At 38.7% G+C, this 19,910-nt stretch overlaps 1 protein-coding gene and 1 long non-coding RNA gene across 5 annotated transcripts in view; one reads left to right on the forward strand and one right to left on the reverse strand.

Annotated features, from left to right (window-relative positions):
- Positions 1 to 574: 574 nt before the first annotated feature.
- SCOC (short coiled-coil protein) overlaps positions 575 to 19,910 on the reverse strand; it is a 28,806-nt gene continuing 9,470 nt past the window's right edge. The window contains exons 1-4 of one of the 4 annotated variants that reach the window (XM_005877720.2): positions 5,894 to 6,102; positions 4,174 to 4,245; positions 3,725 to 3,805; positions 575 to 2,346 (exon numbers count right to left, since the gene is read on the reverse strand). In XM_005877720.2, the coding sequence (XP_005877782.1) occupies positions 2,204 to 2,346; positions 3,725 to 3,805; positions 4,174 to 4,245; positions 5,894 to 6,062 (465 nt within the window). In that variant the 5' untranslated portion in view covers positions 6,063 to 6,102 and the 3' untranslated portion in view covers positions 575 to 2,203. Of the gene's footprint in view, positions 2,347 to 3,724; positions 3,809 to 4,173; positions 4,246 to 5,893; positions 6,103 to 19,910 lie in introns of those variants that run through there. The other 3 variants (XM_005877719.2, XM_005877722.2, XM_005877721.2) reach the window with 3 other exon arrangements.
- LOC106728071 overlaps positions 6,379 to 19,910 on the forward strand; it is a 97,567-nt gene continuing 84,035 nt past the window's right edge. The window contains exons 1-2 of the long non-coding RNA XR_001364315.1: positions 6,379 to 6,525; positions 9,830 to 9,870. This is a non-coding gene — a long non-coding RNA (uncharacterized LOC106728071). The remainder of the gene's footprint in view (positions 6,526 to 9,829; positions 9,871 to 19,910) is intronic.

Genomic DNA, 19,910 nt, shown 5'->3' on the forward strand with positions numbered 1-19,910 from the left:
AGAACCATTAGTTGGGAGGGAAATTTCTTTATTATTTTATATTATTTATTACTCTATCACATCTTTTTATGGGAGATTAGCCTAACTTAAAAATTACAACTGTGGAAATCTTGGATCCTTCAAATTCCTTGCTTTTATTTTAAAAATTAATGTATAGCCCTAACCGGTTTGGTTCAGTGGACAGAGCGTCGGCCTGCGGACTGAAGGGTCCCGGGTTCGATTCTGGTCAAGGGCATGTACCTTGGTTGCGGGCACATCCCCAGTAGGGGGTGTGCAGGAGGCAGCTGATCGATGTTTCTCTCTCATCGATGTTTCTAACTCTCTATCCCTCTCCCTTCCTCTCTGTAAAAAATCAATAAAATATATTAAAAAAATTAATGTATAATATCCTATAATGTTTAATAAAATTATTATTCCCCTACACATCCAGGAACTGCTATTTAAGGAAGATATGCTACTTACCCTGTGGCTTTGAACAACCCTGGATATATCACTACACCACCCAGTTACTTAGGCAACCAAATCAAAACACATACAATCTCTCCACAAACAAACAAAAAACTAACACACACAATCTCTGAAACAGCCTTTTATTAAACAGCAAAGCAAAACTGCAACACAATTTTAAACATTTGTAAATTAGGTAACAAAAAGGATGCAAAATGTTTTGCATTATGATTATACCATTATATTCATATAGCTAAAGTCATTCATTGAATCATACACCAATACAAACATAAGATTATTCCATGATTAAAAGTAGCCCAAATCTAGTAACTATAATTTATATTAATGAATCTCTTTTCCTATATTTTTATATTAATTCTGATATTAATTTCCTTAGCAAATGGAATCTACAAACTAAATTTTAAAAAAATTGTTAAAGAATGATTAAAACTCTGCATACCAAGTAGCTGGGCTTACAGAAAACTCTGGGAGAAGTAGTGAGATAAAATACTGAACATTATCGATTAGTTTACATGAAAACTCTCCCATTTTATTCATGATTCTGATACTAATACACTCAAAAGATTTTGCAAAAATTGATCTGCTAGATACTATAAATATACTTTGAGACCAAACTCTTTGTAACTATTGTAGATGCGGTTTACATAGGTGAGTCAAACTTAATCCACTTTCATATATATCCCCCAAAAGATCTAATCTGTGCCAGAGATAACACAAATATGGAGTAAAAATATTTGGAGTTGGTTACTACTATTTACCAAGTACTTTTTCCATCCTATTTCTATTTTTCCTCAAAATTTTTGTATTTCAAACATCCGTACAACCAGAGTTCATCTTTTCAGATTCCAAGTTATTTTGTGTAAAAGGAAGTTTCCAATCACAAAATTTCCCAACTTGCCAATTCAGCTTCAAGAAAAACCCCCACTTCATTTTTATAGCTTCTGTTTTCAAATGATTAAAGAAAACCAACAATCCTACCTAAATCCCAGTATTAAATACAGTCATGCACTGCTTAATGACTGGGATACGTTCTGAGAAAAGCATCACTGGGGAATTTTGTTGTGCAAACGTCACAGAGTGCACTTACACCAACCTAGATGGTTTAGCCCACTACACACACCTAGGCTACATGGTATATACCTGTTGTATCTTCAGTCTGTAATGGACTGAAACGTCATTTTGTGGGCGGGTGGCTGTATAATAAATAACAAGCCCTAACTTTTGGTTAAGTTTCAACAATACTGTTCAGGTTACTCTCATAAATGATTAACTACTAAAATTGCTCTTACAAATGTGAAACCAGTTTTTCCTTCAGGATAAGGGAAATGGGAAGGAAGGAAGAAGCAAATGAAGAAGAGGCACAAGATGGTAGACAGTGTACATAAAGCTGTGCATTCAGTACATGATTTTGGTCACTTTTCACAACATGGTTATTTTCTTGTATCTCATACTATATAATAAAAGACAGTGCTGAACCTAAATCTGATAAGACATCAAGTTTCATAAATATATGCATTTCTAATTATAAAGTCTCTACATTTTCATGTTTTCATAGACTAACATAATACACAAACTCACGGAAGTCTGTTATGCTCTTAATTTTGCCTAGATCTGACATTATCTTCATAAATATTCAATGAAGCCACAAACAAAAGTACTATAACTTCTGGAATCTATCCAAGTTTTTTAAAAAAAGATCAGCAGCAATCCATAACAGAGAAAGGATATTGATCTCTTACTTTCTTTTGCTTTTTGTGTCAGTTGTTTGAAAAACACTAGAAGCTGACATGAGGTTTTCTATATATTGTCCAAGAACTTGGTTTTCTGATTTTAGCTTCAGATTTTCTTCCTTCACTGCATCTACCCTTGCAGAGAGGTCTATAATAAAAATAAAAAAGCCCATTATCGATAACATGATGGCAATGTTTCCATTGTACAAAATGCTTAAGATTCATTCTTCTTGAGAGAACACAGTTCTTACATTTTCTATTTTTAAATTGAGATTACTTTAGAAGTTAAAGTAAACAGAGTGCAAATAGCCAAAATTCCTAAAATGACATTTCACAGTAGACTAAATGTTATTCTTCATAAACAGCATTTATGTTGACTAAAACCTAAAAGGGTTTTTAAGATGTGGTAGGTGAACACAACTGAATTTATATACTGGATATAGAAAGCTGGTTTCCAAGCAATTGAACATTTTGTATTTTTACATTAGCAAAAAATTCAAAAGATGTAGTTCTTGACGATCAAATAAAACATCACTAACACTCATTCCTTTAACAACTAAGTATTGGGTGCCCGCTACAGCCTGGCACTCACTGTTCCAGAGGCAACAGTAACAAAAAAGAAAGGTCTCTGCCCTCACAGAGCTTACATTTTAATGTGCATTTAGGGGGCCCCAAGTGGGGGTCAGAAGAAAAAGCAAGAAGAGTAAGGGTCACCGAAAGCAAAAGGGAAGTAGCCCTTTTATACAGGATAGTCAGGGACAGCTATTTTGATCAAGGAAATTTGAACACAAACCTAAAGTGAAGGAATGAGCCTAAATAACTATGGGAAAAAGCAGAGGGGAACAGCAACTGCTAAGACCCTGAGTAGAAGCATACAGAAAGAACAGTGGGGGATGTGAGGGGCAGAGTATCTGGGGTAGAATGTAAGAGGCCTTGTGTGTGACACGGCTCTGAAAGGTAGAAGGGAATAGACTTCCAGAGAATAACTTGGCTTTTATGAACTGTGACGTGGGAAGCCACTGGAATGACATGATCTGCTCACTCTGGTGTCAAAAACAAAAACACACACACAGAAAACTCAAAAACCCCCAAAACTCAACCTCTTAATTTAATTAAAAACCAAAAGATGTCTCAGTGTTAGTATTAATTTTATGTAAGACATTTAGAAAATGAAAAACTCAGACCAATTCCCTTTTAATCTCTGGGGTGAAAACCGCTTTTAGTACAAGACTTAGTAACACAATGTTACCGTATGAAAAGGAGCTCTCATGTACTGAGTAGCATTATGATAGACTTTTAAGAGGGAAGCTTAAGGACACTATTTGACTTCCTATTGAAGCATATCTGTTCTTTAAAATCACCAGTCAAAGCTACAGGCCTCAGGGAGAAGGGGACGGGGGAAACTATTGAAATGGGCTTGAAATTTATACTTTTTAAAACTGCGCACTAACAAAATTTAACAACACAAAGGCTCACAATTTCAATTAATTTATGTTACTCAAGAAAGCTACAAAATGCAAACTAACCTTCAAGTGTGTGTTGGAGTTCCAACACTTGATTAATAAGTCGTGTTTTTTCCTCCAGTTCCACCTGATTTTCAGCATCAACTGCTGTAATAAAAAGGTTCAAATTTACCATAAACATTAGGTACCATTTGTGTAGGGTAGCACTTAAAGATCTGCAAAATGTTTTATATTTACTATCTAACTTGACTTATGCAAGAGACCTGTGAAGCAAAAAGTTCTATCCCCACACTGCAGATAAGGACACCAACGTGAAGAGAAAGTGTTTTGCCAATATCTCACAGTTAAGGAACAGAAGCTGCCTTAAATCCTTCCCAGAACTAGAAGAGATATAAATGAGTAAATTAGCCAAATCCAAAACTCTAAATATTCTTCTCTGTTCTTTCCATTGCTTAATAAAGCAAAAGCACCCACAAAACCAGGATTATACAAAAGGAAAACAAAGAACATACCATCCATGTCAGCATTCATCATCTTGGGTAACAAACTTTTGGACCTCGGATACAAAATCCTTGGTGACTGGTCTGCAACCAGAAAAAGAAACACAAAAACAGAGAAATGAAATTTAAGCTTGTTTTTCAAAAGAAAATTATGTGACCCAGTGGGATCCTTTCATATGCTTTACTGTTTCTAAGAATAAACACCCAATGGCTAAGTAAGCAAAGGATATGTACAAATAGTTTACAAAGAGAAGTAAATAAGAGAAAGTGCTGTTTCTTGGTTATCAGAGAAATACATAATAAAATACAACTGTACATCTAGTATTTTTTTAAAAGATGATCAGCCCTGGCCAGTGTTGCTTCATGGTTAGAGTGTTGTCCCATGTACTGAAGGGTCACAGGTTCAATTCCCAGTCAGGGCACATCCCCAGGTTTTTGTTCGATCCCTGGTCTGGGTGCTTACAGGAGGAAAACAATTGATGTTTCTCACATCAATGTTTCTTTCTCTCTCCCCCTCCCTTCCTCTCTCTCGAAATGGGGGGCAGGGAGGAGAGATAATGATCAATGCTAGCAGTTATGAAAAAACTATTAAAATGTCATTGTGCATTAATATAGTAAATGCTTCACATATTTAAATGCATCAAATCAATAGAAGAACACTGCAATTTACAGATGTGGACACTATATCTCAGAAAGTCTATGCATCTTGCCTTAGATTTCTGAGCCAACATCTGTACCAATTATTTGAATCCAGGTCTAACTACAAAGCCCCCTTTTCCATCATGCAATGGAAGAAACTGTAATAGGACCTTAATCCAAGTTTGCCAAACATTTTGCAGCTCCTGATGTCAAATCCCTTTGATATTTCTACTAACTAAGCAACTGAGGATAAATTACATTCCCTTCAAGCTGCATCAACTGTGAACATGGTTTGTTCGCTCGGGCCCGTTCAAGTTCTGACTTGTTCTGGTTACATAAATCCACAAATTAAGGAACTGTTTGGCCAAACAAGGATCGGAACGGGAGGCAGATCCCGAAGAAACGGCTATGTATATTGAGCGCAATGAGCACAGCACAGAGTATATAGAGAGAGCTGTGGATCCCGGGTGCAGAAATGGTGTTGAGACCACCTCATAGCACGTCCGTAACACCGTTACGTCACAGTACTGGGATCAATGCACTGCACAACAAAGCCCTGCTCTTTCTCGGTTCCAACAGAACCCCCCAAACAGGTCACCCAAGAAGATGCTAACCCGGGAGCTACTTTCAACGCCTGGACAGATGTCGCCGGCCCTCACCTTACCGCTCACTTGCCCCCAGAGCAGCGGCGGCCAAGTCTAGGCGCGCCAGGTCCCCTAGCGCCATACGCCCTCCCGCGGCCCCATTTGAGGGCGGGGGTGCTGGACAGCGGCCTGGGCTCCAGGACGTTTCGTCAGGGGCCGCGGGCGCCCCCAAGCCCAGAGGAACCTCTGGGCCCAATGACGAGACGATGAGAAAAAGAGATGCGCGGCGGTTCTGCAGGGAGCGGCGGCCAAGTCTAGGCGCGCCAGGTCCCCTAGCGCCATACGCCCTCCCGCGGCCCCATTTGAGGGCGGGGGTGCTGGACAGCGGCCTGGGCTCCAGGACGTTTCGTCAGGGGCCGCGGGCGCCCCCAAGCCCAGAGGAACCTCTGGGCCCAATGACGAGACGATGAGAAAAAGAGATGCGCGGCGGTTCTGCAGGGAGCCAGGACCTGCCGTTCGAGGCGCCGGGAGGGGCAGGTACCTGGAGGATGCTTCGGGCCCCGACACTTGGAGCAATTGACACCGGCAGCTCCGCCCCCTCCGCCCACAGAGCTTGCGCGGAGCCGGGAGTCCCGCCCCGTCCCGCCAATCCCCGCTCCAGGGGGCACGCATGCGCATTAGCTGCCCGGCGCCCCAATCGTCTTCCCTCTTAGCTCCAGGATCCACCTTTTACCTTAACAAAAAAAAAAAAGGACATTGGCATCCAATCAGCATTTAGGTTATTGGGGGCGGGTCCTGGAACAGCAACAGCCAATGACAGCACAGAAGGAAAGTTAAGCGTGAGAAAGCCGACGCCAGCGCGGCGTTCCTCGGGTCTCCGCGGGAGCCTGAAAATTGAGGTCACAAATCCAGTATGAAAACTGACAGCTGTCAGGAAGGAGGTTGGTAAAAGGATATTGGCATCCAATCAGCATTTAGGTCATTGGGGGCGGGTCCTGGAACAGCAACAGCCAATGACAGCACAGAAGGAAAGTTAAGCGTGAGAAAGCCGACGCCAGCGCGGCGTTCCTCGGGTCTCCGCGGGAGCCTGAAAATTGAGGTCACAAATCCAGTATGAAAACTGACAGCTGTCAGGAAGGAGGTTGGTAAAAAGAAACGCCGGGCAAGAGAGAAATACAAATGTAGGAAAGGAGCATTCCTGGACGTAACAGATACAGAAGGCCAATGCAATTCCGTGGTTCCTCAGTTCTAAAAGCAGACTCTTCCATATTTTTTTCTTCTTCACTTCCCAAGTCGCAGAGCTCCTACGTGCACCTCTCGTAGATTGTTCCTCTCCGCAACCCTTCCAAAGACCATTGGATAATACTTTAGAGTTGACAAAATGCCTTAATTGTACTTTGGTATATAGCGCTTTCTCTCACCTTATTCCATATTCATCCTCACAACAACCCACAGAAAGAAACTGAAGCTTCATAGTAAACAAATGTCTTGCTCAAGGCCATCCCCGCAGTGTGTCAGGCTTTGGGGTGTAATGTGATCTGGCTTGATACCATTCACAGATAGACGGCCCTTGACATAAAGCACACCCTGTTTGTTTTCAGTATATGGTGAATACATGGTAGTAGCATTCTCCTCAGTTATAGGGGTGACATTATGACTACCTGTTTCTTGGCTTTTTACTTTGGGTACAGTTTGCTGATATAGGAGAATCTGAATTATATTTTGCCGAGTGAAAATAGCCAGGCAGAAAATGTACAGTCTGTATGATTTTATTAATATAAAGTTCTAGAGCAAACAAAGTGTATCTAGTGTGATAGAAGTCAGAACAGTGGTTGCCTGGGGTGGAAGATGAATAGAGGGTTGACCTCAAAGGAATAGGGGGAACTTTCTGGTGTAATGGAAATGTTCTATGATACCTTGATGGACGTGGTAGTTACACAGTGTATCCTATAACTTACAATCTTATTTTACTCAGTCCTCAAACAATCCAGTGATCTAGATGTTATCTATCCCATTTTACAGATGAGAAAATCAAGGTTCAATATCATATAGCTAGTGATAGGCTGAATCGAAACCTACCTTTTTATCTGTAAAACGGGTATCATAATACCTACTTCGATGAATCTTTATTAGAATTGTCAAAATTAAGTAAAAATAAAGCACTGCAAAGACTTCTCAAATTGAAATGCTTTGAAATCACAGCCCAGAGAAGGTGGGTTGGAACTTGCAGGCCAACCTAACCAACTCAAGTTTCTACTAAGGCAAAAATATCAACATTGTTCATAGGACTGAAACAAGACCCAGGAGCTCATAGTGTAACAGTCAAAATATCCAGGATCTAATCCACAGTTACTCCGTTTATGAAGAAGCATAAAAATCTCAACTCACATGAAAGTCATCAATAGATGGCACAAATGTTGAAATTATCTGGAAAAGATTTTAAGCAGCTATTAAAAAATACTTGAACAAGTGATCACTAAAAATCTTGAAACAGAAGTTATAATTGAAAGTATAAGCAACATAATAGAAGCTATAAATAAGAACCAAAAGGAAACCTCATATCTGGAAAATAAAATAATTGAAATAGAAAACTGCAAAGACTCCATGACAGGATGGAGATGAAAGTGGGAAGAGCGACTGGAGGCTGCCTCAGTAGAACTCATCCAATCTGAGCAACAAAGAGAAAAATCAACAGAGTGAAAACACCCCATCACCTCAGGAATAAAAGACCACAAAAAAGATCTAGCATTTATGTCATCAGAGTTCCAGAAAAAAAGGAAACAGAGTATGGTACTGAAATACGGGGGGTGGGGGGGGGTGGGGGGCAAAGTAGGTTTACAGTTGTGAGTACATGAAACATTTTATTCTTTTGAGTTAATAAAACTATTATAATAATCATATCCTGCATGTATTTTTCCATATGAACAACTGTAAATGTACTTTTGCCCACCCCTGTATATTTAAAGAAATTATGGCTCTCCAAGTTTGGGAAAAGACAATTTCATAAGGGGAAGGGGAGATTAGGAAAATAATGTCTAAAAGGATCTGGGGGTGGGGTTAAATGAAGACGACTTTTGAGAAACACTGTTCTAGACACTGAGCACCAATATCACTAACATCACAAAAAGGACCCCCAGGTAGCGATTACTTTCTGATGGAAGAAGGATGCACCGCCATCTGTGAATAGTCTTGTCAGGAAAAAAAGAAAAGAAAATTGCAACCTGACCTGATCAAGCCCCCAAAATAGCAATTTTACACAAAATACGGAGGACAGATTATATATATAATTTTCATTCTACCTCCTGGATAGAATTAGCAAAATCTGGCTATGGAACAAAACAAGACAAAATAAAAAAACAATGCCCCTTTCTCTAACAAAAAGAAAGTAATTTGCACTGGAAGAAAAAATGGAAAGAAAACCTGTAGGTAAAAAGACACTTAAAATACATACTTCTTTTAAACAAACAAAAATCCTATGGTTTATGTTGGATGTATCCTTGGATGATAAAAACCATTTAAAGGATGCAAGAAAATGATTGCCATTCAGTAGAATATGGTTATTTTAGGGCATTCACCTTTTTTTAAAAAAAATTCTGGAACCCAACATATATCTTGGTAGATAATTTAAACTTTAAAGGAAGTCTAAGACAAACTAAAAAAAATAACATACAAAAAGATAATCATAAGGTTAGAGAGCAATAGAGCATTCACAAAATATTGCAAATTGGATAAAACAGTGTTGCTAATACTTAAGATCTGTCCTTGAAATAACAAAAATGTGAAGAAGAAGAAAAGGAACACCCAAGTGAATATAAAAAGGGAGTTGAAATTTTGGCAAAGTAATCATGAAGTGAACATTCATTTATATATTTATTTTATACAATGTTCCATACTTGCATTATATTTTTTCCAATAAAAACTGGTTTAAAAATAGGCACTAAAGTTTGCTTCTTTTGAATAGGGAACACATACAAGTACAAATGGAAACCACTGAAATTGCATGGAAATATTTGATTATGATGAATATTCATGTGATCTGGAATATGCATATATTAATGTCAAACCATCTAAATAACAGTAGAAAATTAAAATATTTTCATAGGGAATGGGGAACTCCAAACTGAAAACTGTTGTTACAAGGCAATTAGTTGTATGAGGAAGAAATGATAAATAACAAAATAGGGAACTTACAGATCATTTTGATCTTCCAGTCTGACATGCTCTCATCATGCACATAAAAACTTCTAACTTGTCTTAAGTAATTAGAGGGTTCTAAACATACTGTGGATATTTTAAAGTGAAATATGCTAAATGGAAGCATTTTGATAACTTTCAAGTGTAACCAGGTGTGTTCCCTGATATTTTAAGCTCATTGATTTGCAAAATGTGTTTCATTTCATTTCTAAATAAGAACTCATATTTTCCTTTTTCTTTTTCCTTGAAAGGTTATTGAATTCATTGGAGAATGAGTGCTGTCCCAAACTTGGTGAGTAAGGCATATATTTTACTAGCTGAAACTTGATTTCAAAACCAGACTTAAAAGTATATTCATTCATATTGCTATTTGGTAAGTTAGGCTGTTCATGTGTACTTTTCTCAAGATTATAATTTTCTGGTAATAATCAATAGTTGGCTAATTTGATCAGAATCATTTTCATTCATTTGTTCAATAGATAAAAAGAAATTACCAGTGTATTTTTAGAGTTTTTCAGATGAGAATCAGAAGGATATTAGGGTCTCCATGGAATCAAGTTTTGAACTTTGCAACAAAATTTAAAATAATTAGGAATGATTATCCAGTCTTGATGCTTATTTTTCTCTTGACATAGTCTTGTCTAATCAGTGCTTCCCAAACTGCATACCTCTGGTTGTACAGATGAGCTTTTAAAAATAGTTACAATAGCTGCATCTTTTTAAAAATATGTTTTTATTAATTTCAGAGAGGAAGGAAGAGGGAGAGAGAGAGAGATATGTCAACGATGAGAGGAATCATTGATTGGCTGCCTCCTGCACGCCCCCTACTGAGGATGGAGCCTGCAATCCGGGCATGTGCCCTGACTGGGAATTGAACTATGACCTTCTGGTTCATAGGTCGATGCTCAACCACTGAGACATGCTGGCCTGGCTACTACATGTTTTATTGTAATAAAAAATATGAATAGAACCACTCTCAATTTGAAGATGCTTGGCCTAGAACCATGGTCGGCAAACTGCGGCTTGCGAGCCACATGTGGCTCTTTGGCCCCTTGAGTGTGGCTCTTCCACAAAATACCGACTTCTGCGCATGGGCCACGAAGTTTCAATCGCACTGTACGTGCGCGTCCGCACATGGTATTTTGTGGAAGAGCCACACTCAAGGGGCCAAAGAGCCGCAGTTTGCCGACCACTGGCCTAGAACAAAGCCAAGTTCAAAAATGATATTACTTAAATGGTTAATTTAATGTGGTAAAAATTATGACGTTGGTATGCAAATGACTGGTTTGAAAAATACTGATCTATCAAAAAAGCAATAAGCATTGGTTTGAAAATGAGGAAATCTGGGTTCCAATTCTGGCTCAATCTGTAATTCTTCATGTATATTTGCTGCTTAGAAAATTTATTTTAGTGTTTATTATGAGCTAGATAGTGTAGTGTATCCAAATATTTGAAATTGACCACACCCCTGTGGGGGATGAGTCACTTTACTATAGACCCCTGTTTCCTCAAATGAGGGGTTCGAATAGAGTTCATTCTGCTTCTCTAATATTGTATAAAATAGCATTGAGGAATTTATCAGATAACAATACCAATGAGTTGTAGTCGATGGTTCCCCATTTTTAAGAGTGAACCCTTGATGGTTTGGTTGTTTTTTACCATTGTGCTCTTGGCACCATGCCTGCCACAGGTTCTGAAGGCTCTCCTGAGTGAGTTATCTTTGCTCCATTCCAGCTTCTGCAGTTTGGGGTTTCTCTGATTCTCTATATATGAATCTACCATTATCAGTCATTTCAGCTGGGTACATCTTCCACTAACTTATTTTAAAGTAATCTGCTTTAAAATCAAGACTAATCATTGGGCTCTTGGAGCATAAAAGGAGTTCTGTTTTAAAAAGACAAAGTGATTATTTGAAGGGCATTAGGAGTCAGTTACAGTGATAACTAATATTCTATGAAAGAATGCACATGATTTGCTAGCAAGGCTCTAAAATGCTACGCTGCTCATGGATTATCTTACTTTCAATACACAAGCATAATCTTCATAGTATTCTGTTTCCCTGGTAACCACTTATACTTAAAAAAATCAACTTGGGAGAGTTCTGTCAGGATATGAGATTTTGCACTACTTACTAGCTAACAAGTTAGCCCTCTAGGAGTTCATGAATGCCTGATTCCTTAAGTACCTTGGGGCACCAACTGATCTTCATGAACGTAGCTTCATTGCCAACTACATGTTGGTTGAACGAATGAATGTTCTGTTCTGGGTCCTTACTTTTTCTATCTTATAAAAGGCAGTGTCTGAGCTATGTTAGAGGATGACACTGGATTTCCACGGTGTCTTTCCTCCTCAGAGCTCACACTACTTTCTATCAAACTATCGTACGGCCCCTCTTCACATCCCAGTGAGAAGCAATTTTCTTCATGGTTACAGTCGTGGCTCTTTACCCTTCCACGACATTAGGCGCACGTGGAACATCACCTAGAGCAGCGGTTCTCAACCTGTGGGTTGCGACCCCTTTGGGGGTGGAACGACCCTTTCACAGGGGTCACCTAAGACCATCGGAAAACACATATATAATTACATATTGTTTTTGTGATTAATCACTATGCTTTAATTATGTTCAATTTGTAACAATGAAATTGGGGGTCACCACAACATGAGGAACTATATTAAAGGGTTGCGGCATTAGGAAGGTTGAGAACCACTGACCTAGAGTGACAACTGATGTCACCTCATAGCATATGTCTGACAACTGTCCGGAGGTATTAAGAATAAACACAAAGACACCATGAATGCCATTTAAGGGCACAGATAGGGAACTGCTAATGACTTCATTACTTTTATATATTCTCTTTGAGGTGGAACACCGCTGACCTCTAGTGGCAAAATTGATTCAAAATAAGTATTCTAATACTGTGGAAGTAAGATGTGTTGATTTTGAGAGGCATGTGAAAATACTAGTGCTAAGATTAGGGAATCTATCAAAACTTCACCACTGCCTTTTGCAGCTTTAGTGATGCATGCACAAAGTTGTCTTAGAAAAATAAGGTGCAGAAGGTGGCAAATTTAGTTATAGGACACACAAGGCACAGAGGGAGGGCAGCAGGGGAGATAGGACATACACTGTAAATGCCACCTTTCAGCACAGGCACAGCTTATTTTAATTTAATTTTTATTTGGAAACAATCTCAACTACTGAAAATTTGCAAATACACCAAGAAGGATTCTTTTTTTATATTCCTGAATAATTGAGAGTTAGTTACCAAACCAATACCCTGTCACCCCTGGATACTTTAGTGCACATTTCCTACAAACAAGGATTTTTCTCCTCCACAATCACAATACATCCGACAAAATCAGGAAAATGACATTCATACATCACCATCATCTAATCTTCAAAGCACACTGAAGTTTCACCGGTTGCCTTGACAATGTCCACTAGAGCAAAAGCACCTGGTTCAGAACCATACACTGCATTTACTTGTCATGTGGCCTTAGCCTCCTCCAACTTGATTCAATTCCTCAATCCTTACTTGCCTTCCATGACCATGATGCTTTTAAAGATCATAGGATAGTTATTTTATAAAATATTTCTCAATACTTTGGCAAGAATATCACAGAAATGATGCTATGTTCTTCTCATTACATTGTATTAGTGGTGCATAATCTCTGTGTATCTCTTCACTAGTGAGGTTAACTTTGATGCCTTGATTATGGTGGTATCTTACTCTTTTTCTTTTAATAATTAGCAAGTATTTAGGGGGGAGATATTTTGAGACTATGTAAATATTCCATTTCACTGCTACTTAAGGAAAAAGCATACTTTGTAAATGAATAACAAAGGAAATACTAGCCTTAGAAGTAATATTTGTGTGAACAGTTAATAAGACTTAGCAGCAATGATTTTAACTGCCCGGTAATATGCAAACTGTAAATGCTTATACCTAAATTTATCTGAGCTAAATACTTCCTTTCCATGCACTTAAAATAAAACTAAAACATTTTTTTAAAGTTATTCGACTCAGATTAATGAGGTGATGCTTTATCTCTAAGTCCTTAAACCAACAGTACAATAGGAGCAAAAAGTGCAAAGGTCATCGCCCCTGGTTGGGGTGAAGGGGGTGGCCAACTGGGGCCTGGATCAGGCTGGTTGGCTGCCACAGTGCACGTCATAGCCACTGGTTGTTTTGGTCATTCTGCCATTCCGGTTGCTGGGCTTTTATATATATAGATAGACTCATGGTTCCTGATTCAGTGAGTGGGTTATAATCTGCAGCATATCCTTAGAGAAGGAGATGAAGAGCTACATAGTATCTTGAAATCTTTTCTGTGTAATATTTTCATCAAATGTATAGAGATTCTATGCCTACTGCCTTGAATTATTAAAATTCTCATACTGACTTCATTTCTTCTTGTCCTGTAAATTAGTCTCCAAAAGAGATGTAGGGAAAAATGACCAACAAGGAAGAACTATCCATTCAAACATTTAACAAGTATTTAATGAGAGCCTAGCATGTACTAGGCACTCAATTCAGGCTGTAACTTCAGGGTGTCTGCTTCAAGGTGCAAGATGGGCACTTCCAGCGGTGGGTGGCCCCTGGGTGGGAGGCAGAGTGAGGCAGCACGTGCTCCTGTTACCATGTGGCTGGCCTCCCCAGTGCTGCTCACTTTAATTTCTCTCAGAAGACTGGATATTGACAAACCAAACATTGGTATTTTCATATGGATCTCAAATTCAGGGCTCAAGTTCGGATCATGATCTTAACTTCCACATGTCAAATATGCCACCTTGACAAAATGGTGAGACACCGCAGAGCTGTCCTTGTCATTTCACTACCCTACTTCTCATAACCCTTCCTCCGACGTTCGTTTTAAGAAAAACACCATCCCGTATGGCTTCATTTTCAGGATTCTAATAGAGGTAGATTGATGGCAGCATCTTTTTAAAAAAAATTTATTTTATTGTTTAAAGTATTGCAGATAGTAGTACATATGTCCCCCCCCCCCCATTGACCTTCCCCCGGCCTCCTCTACCTCCCAGCACACGCCCTCACCCAACCCCCCCAGTGTCTTGTGTCCATTGATTATGCTTATATGCATGCATACAAGTCCTTCACATAAACTATTTATTTATTTATTTATTTATTTATTTCGGAACTAGAGGCCTGGTGCACGAATTCGTGCACAGGTGGGGGTCTGGCCAACCTGCCCCAATGGGGGCCCATTGGACTGGGCTGGCCGGGGGGAGGGGCTGTGGGTGGTTGGCCGGCCAGCCTCGCCCCTGGTTGGGGTGAAGGGGGTGGCCAACTGGGGCCTGGATCAGGCTGGTTGGCTGCCACAGTGCACGTCATAGCCACTGGTTGTTTTGGTCATTCTGCCATTCCGGTTGCTGGGCTTTTATATATATAGATAGACTCATGGTTCCTGATTCAGTGAGTGGGTTATAATCTGCAGCATATCCTTAGAGAAGGAGATGAAGAGCTACATAGTATCTTGAAATCTTTTCTGTGTAATATTTTCATCAAATGTATAGAGATTCTATGCCTACTGCCTTGAATTATTAAAATTCTTATACTGACTTCGTTTCTTCTTGTCCTGTAAATTAGTCTCCAAAAGAGATGTAGGGAAGAATGACCAACAAGGAAGAACTATTCATTCAAACATTTAACAAGTATTTAATGAGAGCCTAGCATGTACTAGGCACTCAATTCAGGCTGTAACTTCAGGGTGTCTGCTTCAAGGTGCAAGATGGGCACTTCCAGCGGTGGGTGGCCCCTGGGTGGGAGGCAGAGTGAGGCAGCACGTGCTCCTGTTACCATGTGGCTGGCCTCCCCAGTGCTGCTCACTTTAATTTCTCTCAGAAGACTGGATATTGACAAACCAAACATTGGTATTTTCATATGGATCTCAAATTCAGGGCTCAAGTTCGGATCATGATCTTAACTTCCACATGTCAAATATGCCACCTTGACAAAATGGTGAGACACCGCAGAGCTGTCCTTGTCATTTCACTACCCTACTTCTCATAACCCTTCCTCCGACGTTCGTTTTAAGAAAAACACCATCCCGTATGGCTTCATTTTCAGGATTCTAATAGAGGTAGATTGATGGCAGCATCTTTTTAAAAAAAATTTATTTTATTGTTTAAAGTATTGCAGATAGTAGTACATTCTTCATCCACTGTGTTCTTCCTTATCCCCTTGTTCTTTATTCTCTCTCCATTGCCCTCTGTGGCCTGTTCTCTCTCCCATTCCTCTCTTCCGTCCCTTCTGCCTTCTCTCTCACATCTGCCTTGTCTTAGGTTCTCCTCTTTCATTTCTCTCCATTCTGATCTCATGGCCTGACCTTTGCACTTTTTGCTCCTATTGTACTGTTGGTTTAAGGACTTAGAGATAAAGCATCACCTCATTAATCTGAGTCGAATAACTTTAAAAAAATGTTTTAGTTTTATTTTAAGTGCATGGAAAGGAAGTATTTAGCTCAGATAAATTTAGGTATAAGCATTTACAGTTTGCATATTACTGGGCAGTTAAAATCATTGCTGCTAAGTCTTATTAACTGTTCACACAAATATTACTTCTAAGGCTAGTATTTCCTTTGTTATTCATTTACAAAGTATGCTTTTTCCTTAAGTAGCAGTGAAATGGAATATTTACATAGTCTCAAAATATCTCCCCCCTAAATACTTGCTAATTATTAAAAGAAAAAGAATAAGACACCACCATAATCAAGGCATCAAAGTTAACCTCACTAGTGAAGAGATACACAGAGATTATGCACCACTGATGCAATGTAATGAGAAGAACATAGCATCATTTCTGTGATATTCTTGCCAAAGTATTGAGAAATATTTTATAAAATAACTATCCTATGATCTTTAAAAGCATCATGGTCATGGAAGGCAAGTAAGGATTGAGGAATTGAATCAAGTTGGAGGAGGCTAAGGCCACATGACAAGTAAATGCAATGTATGGTTCTGAACCAGGTGCTTTTGCTCTAGTGGACATTGTCAAGGCAACCGGTGAAACTTCAATGTGCTTTGAAGATTAGATGATGGTGATGTATGAATGTCATTTTCCTGATTTTGTCGGATGTATTGTGATTGTGGAGGAGAAAAATCCTTGTTTGTAGGAAATGTGCACTAAAGTATCCAGGGGTGACAGGGTATTGGTTTGGTAACTAACTCTCAATTATTCAGGAATATAAAAAAAGAATCCTTCTTGGTGTATTTGCAAATTTTCAGTAGTTGAGATTGTTTCCAAATGAAAATTAAATTAAAATAAGCTGTGCCTGTGCTGAAAGGTGGCATTTACAGTGTATGTCCTACCTCCCCTGCTGCCCTCCCTCTGTGCCTTGTGTGTCCTATAACTAAATTTTCCACCTTCTGCACCTTATTTTTCTAAGACAACTTTGTGCATGCATCACTAAAGCTGCAAAAGGCAGTGGTGAAGTTTTGATAGATTCCCTAATCTTAGCACTAGTATTTTCACATGCCTCTCAAAATCAACACATCTTACTTCCACAGTATTAGAATACTTATTTTGAATCAATTTTGCCACTAGAGGTCAGCGGTGTTCCACCTCAAAGAGAATATATAAAAGTAATGAAGTCATTAGCAGTTCCCTATCTGTGCCCTTAAATGGCATTCATGGTGTCTTTGTGTTTATTCTTAATACCTCCGGACAGTTGTCAGACATATGCTATGAGGTGACATCAGTTGTCACTCTAGGTCAGTGGTTCTCAACCTTCCTAATGCCGCAACCCTTTAATATAGTTCCTCATGTTGTGGTGACCCCCAATTTCATTGTTACAAATTGAACATAATTAAAGCATAGTGATTAATCACAAAAACAATATGTAATTATATATGTGTTTTCCGATGGTCTTAGGCGACCCCTGTGAAAGGGTAATTCCAGCTTTGCTTTGGACAAGTCACTAAATCTTTCTGAGTTCTAGGTTTCAATCTGAAAAACAGAGATAATATTTATCACATGGTATTTGTGAAGATTAAATGAGAAAATGAATGTAAAGTTCTTAGCACTGTGCTGGGTATGTAATAAGTTCTGAATAAATGTTTGTTATTATTATTCATCATCTAAGAGATGCATGACTAATTAGTAAAATTGGGCTTACTCCAAAGATTTAATTTTGTGACTCAGTTTTGTTTGTGATGAGTAATGGGTTATTTTTTTTTAGGTAGTACCAAGTATCCAAAGAGTTAACTAGGAATTCTAAAGAAATGAACTTATTTTCTAATCATCAGAATTGAGAACATATAGGAAAACTAGAGTGACAGCTGATTAGTCATCTTTCTGCAACACCTGCTTTAGGTTTTCTGCCTTCCAAAAGAAAAAGAAAAAAGTTTATAAAGCAACAACCCAAGCTCTTAAAGATGTAGTCACTGGAACATAAAATAAATATTACACATACAGTTTGCTTTTTAAAAATGGTCAGTTTGCTATGAATTTGCTTTTAAAAAGTAGTCAGTTGGCTCTGAATTTGCCGAATTTCTTGCACAGTCCAGTGATTACACATTTTGGAAAAAGGATAATGTCCCAGCTTATAAACGGGACCCATAAAGAAGTTACTGTTCATATTAGTAAAAAAAAAAATTCTACAAAAATGGTTCTTTAAGAAATTCCTTGAAATAGAGGCCCTCCTTGCTTGGGCAATCAGTAAATATTTCACAGAAAGGCACTGGCTGAGAAATTTAGTGTGTAGGGGCCAACAGTCACTGCCAAGTGTGACAGAGTCTCTCAAATTACACATCAATTACATTTTATTGACAGAAATTCTGTTTTTACGCTAAAGCAGAAGGGACAGGAATCCACTATGTAAGTTGAAGAACATTTAATATCATGAAGCTCAAGCCATTAAAATAAAAAAGAATAAGAAACATCATTGAAAAATATCTTCAAATATTTTTATAAAAGAAGCTTTCAATAGTTATTGTGACCTTAGAAAAACCCACCAACCTTGCTACCAAGAATGAAAACGAAAGCAAAATATCATGGGCGAACAGATGATAATAGTCTTTTGTCTGCTGGAGAAAGGTATTGAAGATTCTGAGGCATAGGAAAGGAAGAATGTGTTTTAAAATGCAGACTTTTCCAAACAGCTTTGACTAATGTCATGGCTACCAGCAATGAGAGAACCATGCGTGTGTACAGCCAAGTACTCTGAGCCAAAGTCGTTAAGCTGACACCAAAAGGAAAATAAACGTGTGAAGAGAAACAAGGGAACAATGAATGAATGAGGAAGAAGGCCACAAGGGCTGAAAAGAAGCGCTGTTGGCTGTTTGCATCCCAGGAAGGTGTGGGGAAGGAAGACGTAGGTGGCTCGCTCTAACAGAAAGGAAGCAAGGGGAACCATTCATGTGGGCTGCCACTGAGTCCCTTCTGTGTCCAATGTTGAAGATTGAAAGTGAATGCTAAAGTACTAGTACACCCTCCAATGATTTGGCCATGAATATTAATTTAAAAGGTTATTCAAACATCCTTAGGGATGTCAAAAAAGATCATCTCAAGTAGGGTAGACTTCTTAATTTTTTTAGTGCAAATGAACAAAGTACATTCATTGCAGCAGCAAAGGCAGGAAGTTTCTGCATTTCTTAGTTGGCATTTGGGATCCACATAAGTCGAGATAATGGCACTGGCCCAGTGGAATATCTGTAAGCTGAAGCTAATATGGACAGTGGCATCAGGAGTACCTCCCCTGGCCCAGCAAAATGCCTTGCAGATTTAGCATAAGAGACTCAATAAGAAAAAAGGAGATTAACTCTGCTTCTCAGTAGCTTTTGAGAGTGGGATGGCTCTGGGGTCAGGAATGATTTGCTAGAAATTGCAAGTGCTCTTTCTGTGAAAATATCTTCAATCGGAGGAAATCCACTTAAATGAAATAAATGATCTAGCATAATGCAAAACCTGGTTTCAATAAACAAGCTTAACAAATGGAGTGTTAGAGCAGTCTCTAAATGTTTCAGTAATTAAGAGTGTTCTCTAATTTTCTCATCGAAGGGTAAACATTAATATTTTGACTCTCCCTTTAAAAGACAAACCATCCATCAGATAGATGCCTTGTACCAGCAATGTTTTTTTCTTCATTTGTTCAAAAGAAAAAAGGGAGTCAGACACATATGTAATACCTTAATCAATAAGGAAAGATGTTTTATTGAAAAAAAGTCAGATTGTTTTATGCTAAATGTATATGAAATCTTCATAAATGTGCTAGTTTATTTTCCTAGAGAAAAATCCAGAGGAGACCCCCCAAAATCAGGGGTGACTTTTATTGACCCAAGCTCATGAGCTAAGGAGAGGCTGACCTTTCCCA

The sequence above is a fragment of the Myotis brandtii genome, unplaced genomic scaffold (genome assembly GCF_000412655.1).
Source record: "Myotis brandtii unplaced genomic scaffold, ASM41265v1 scaffold53, whole genome shotgun sequence".
Taxonomy (NCBI): Eukaryota; Metazoa; Chordata; class Mammalia; order Chiroptera; family Vespertilionidae; genus Myotis; species Myotis brandtii.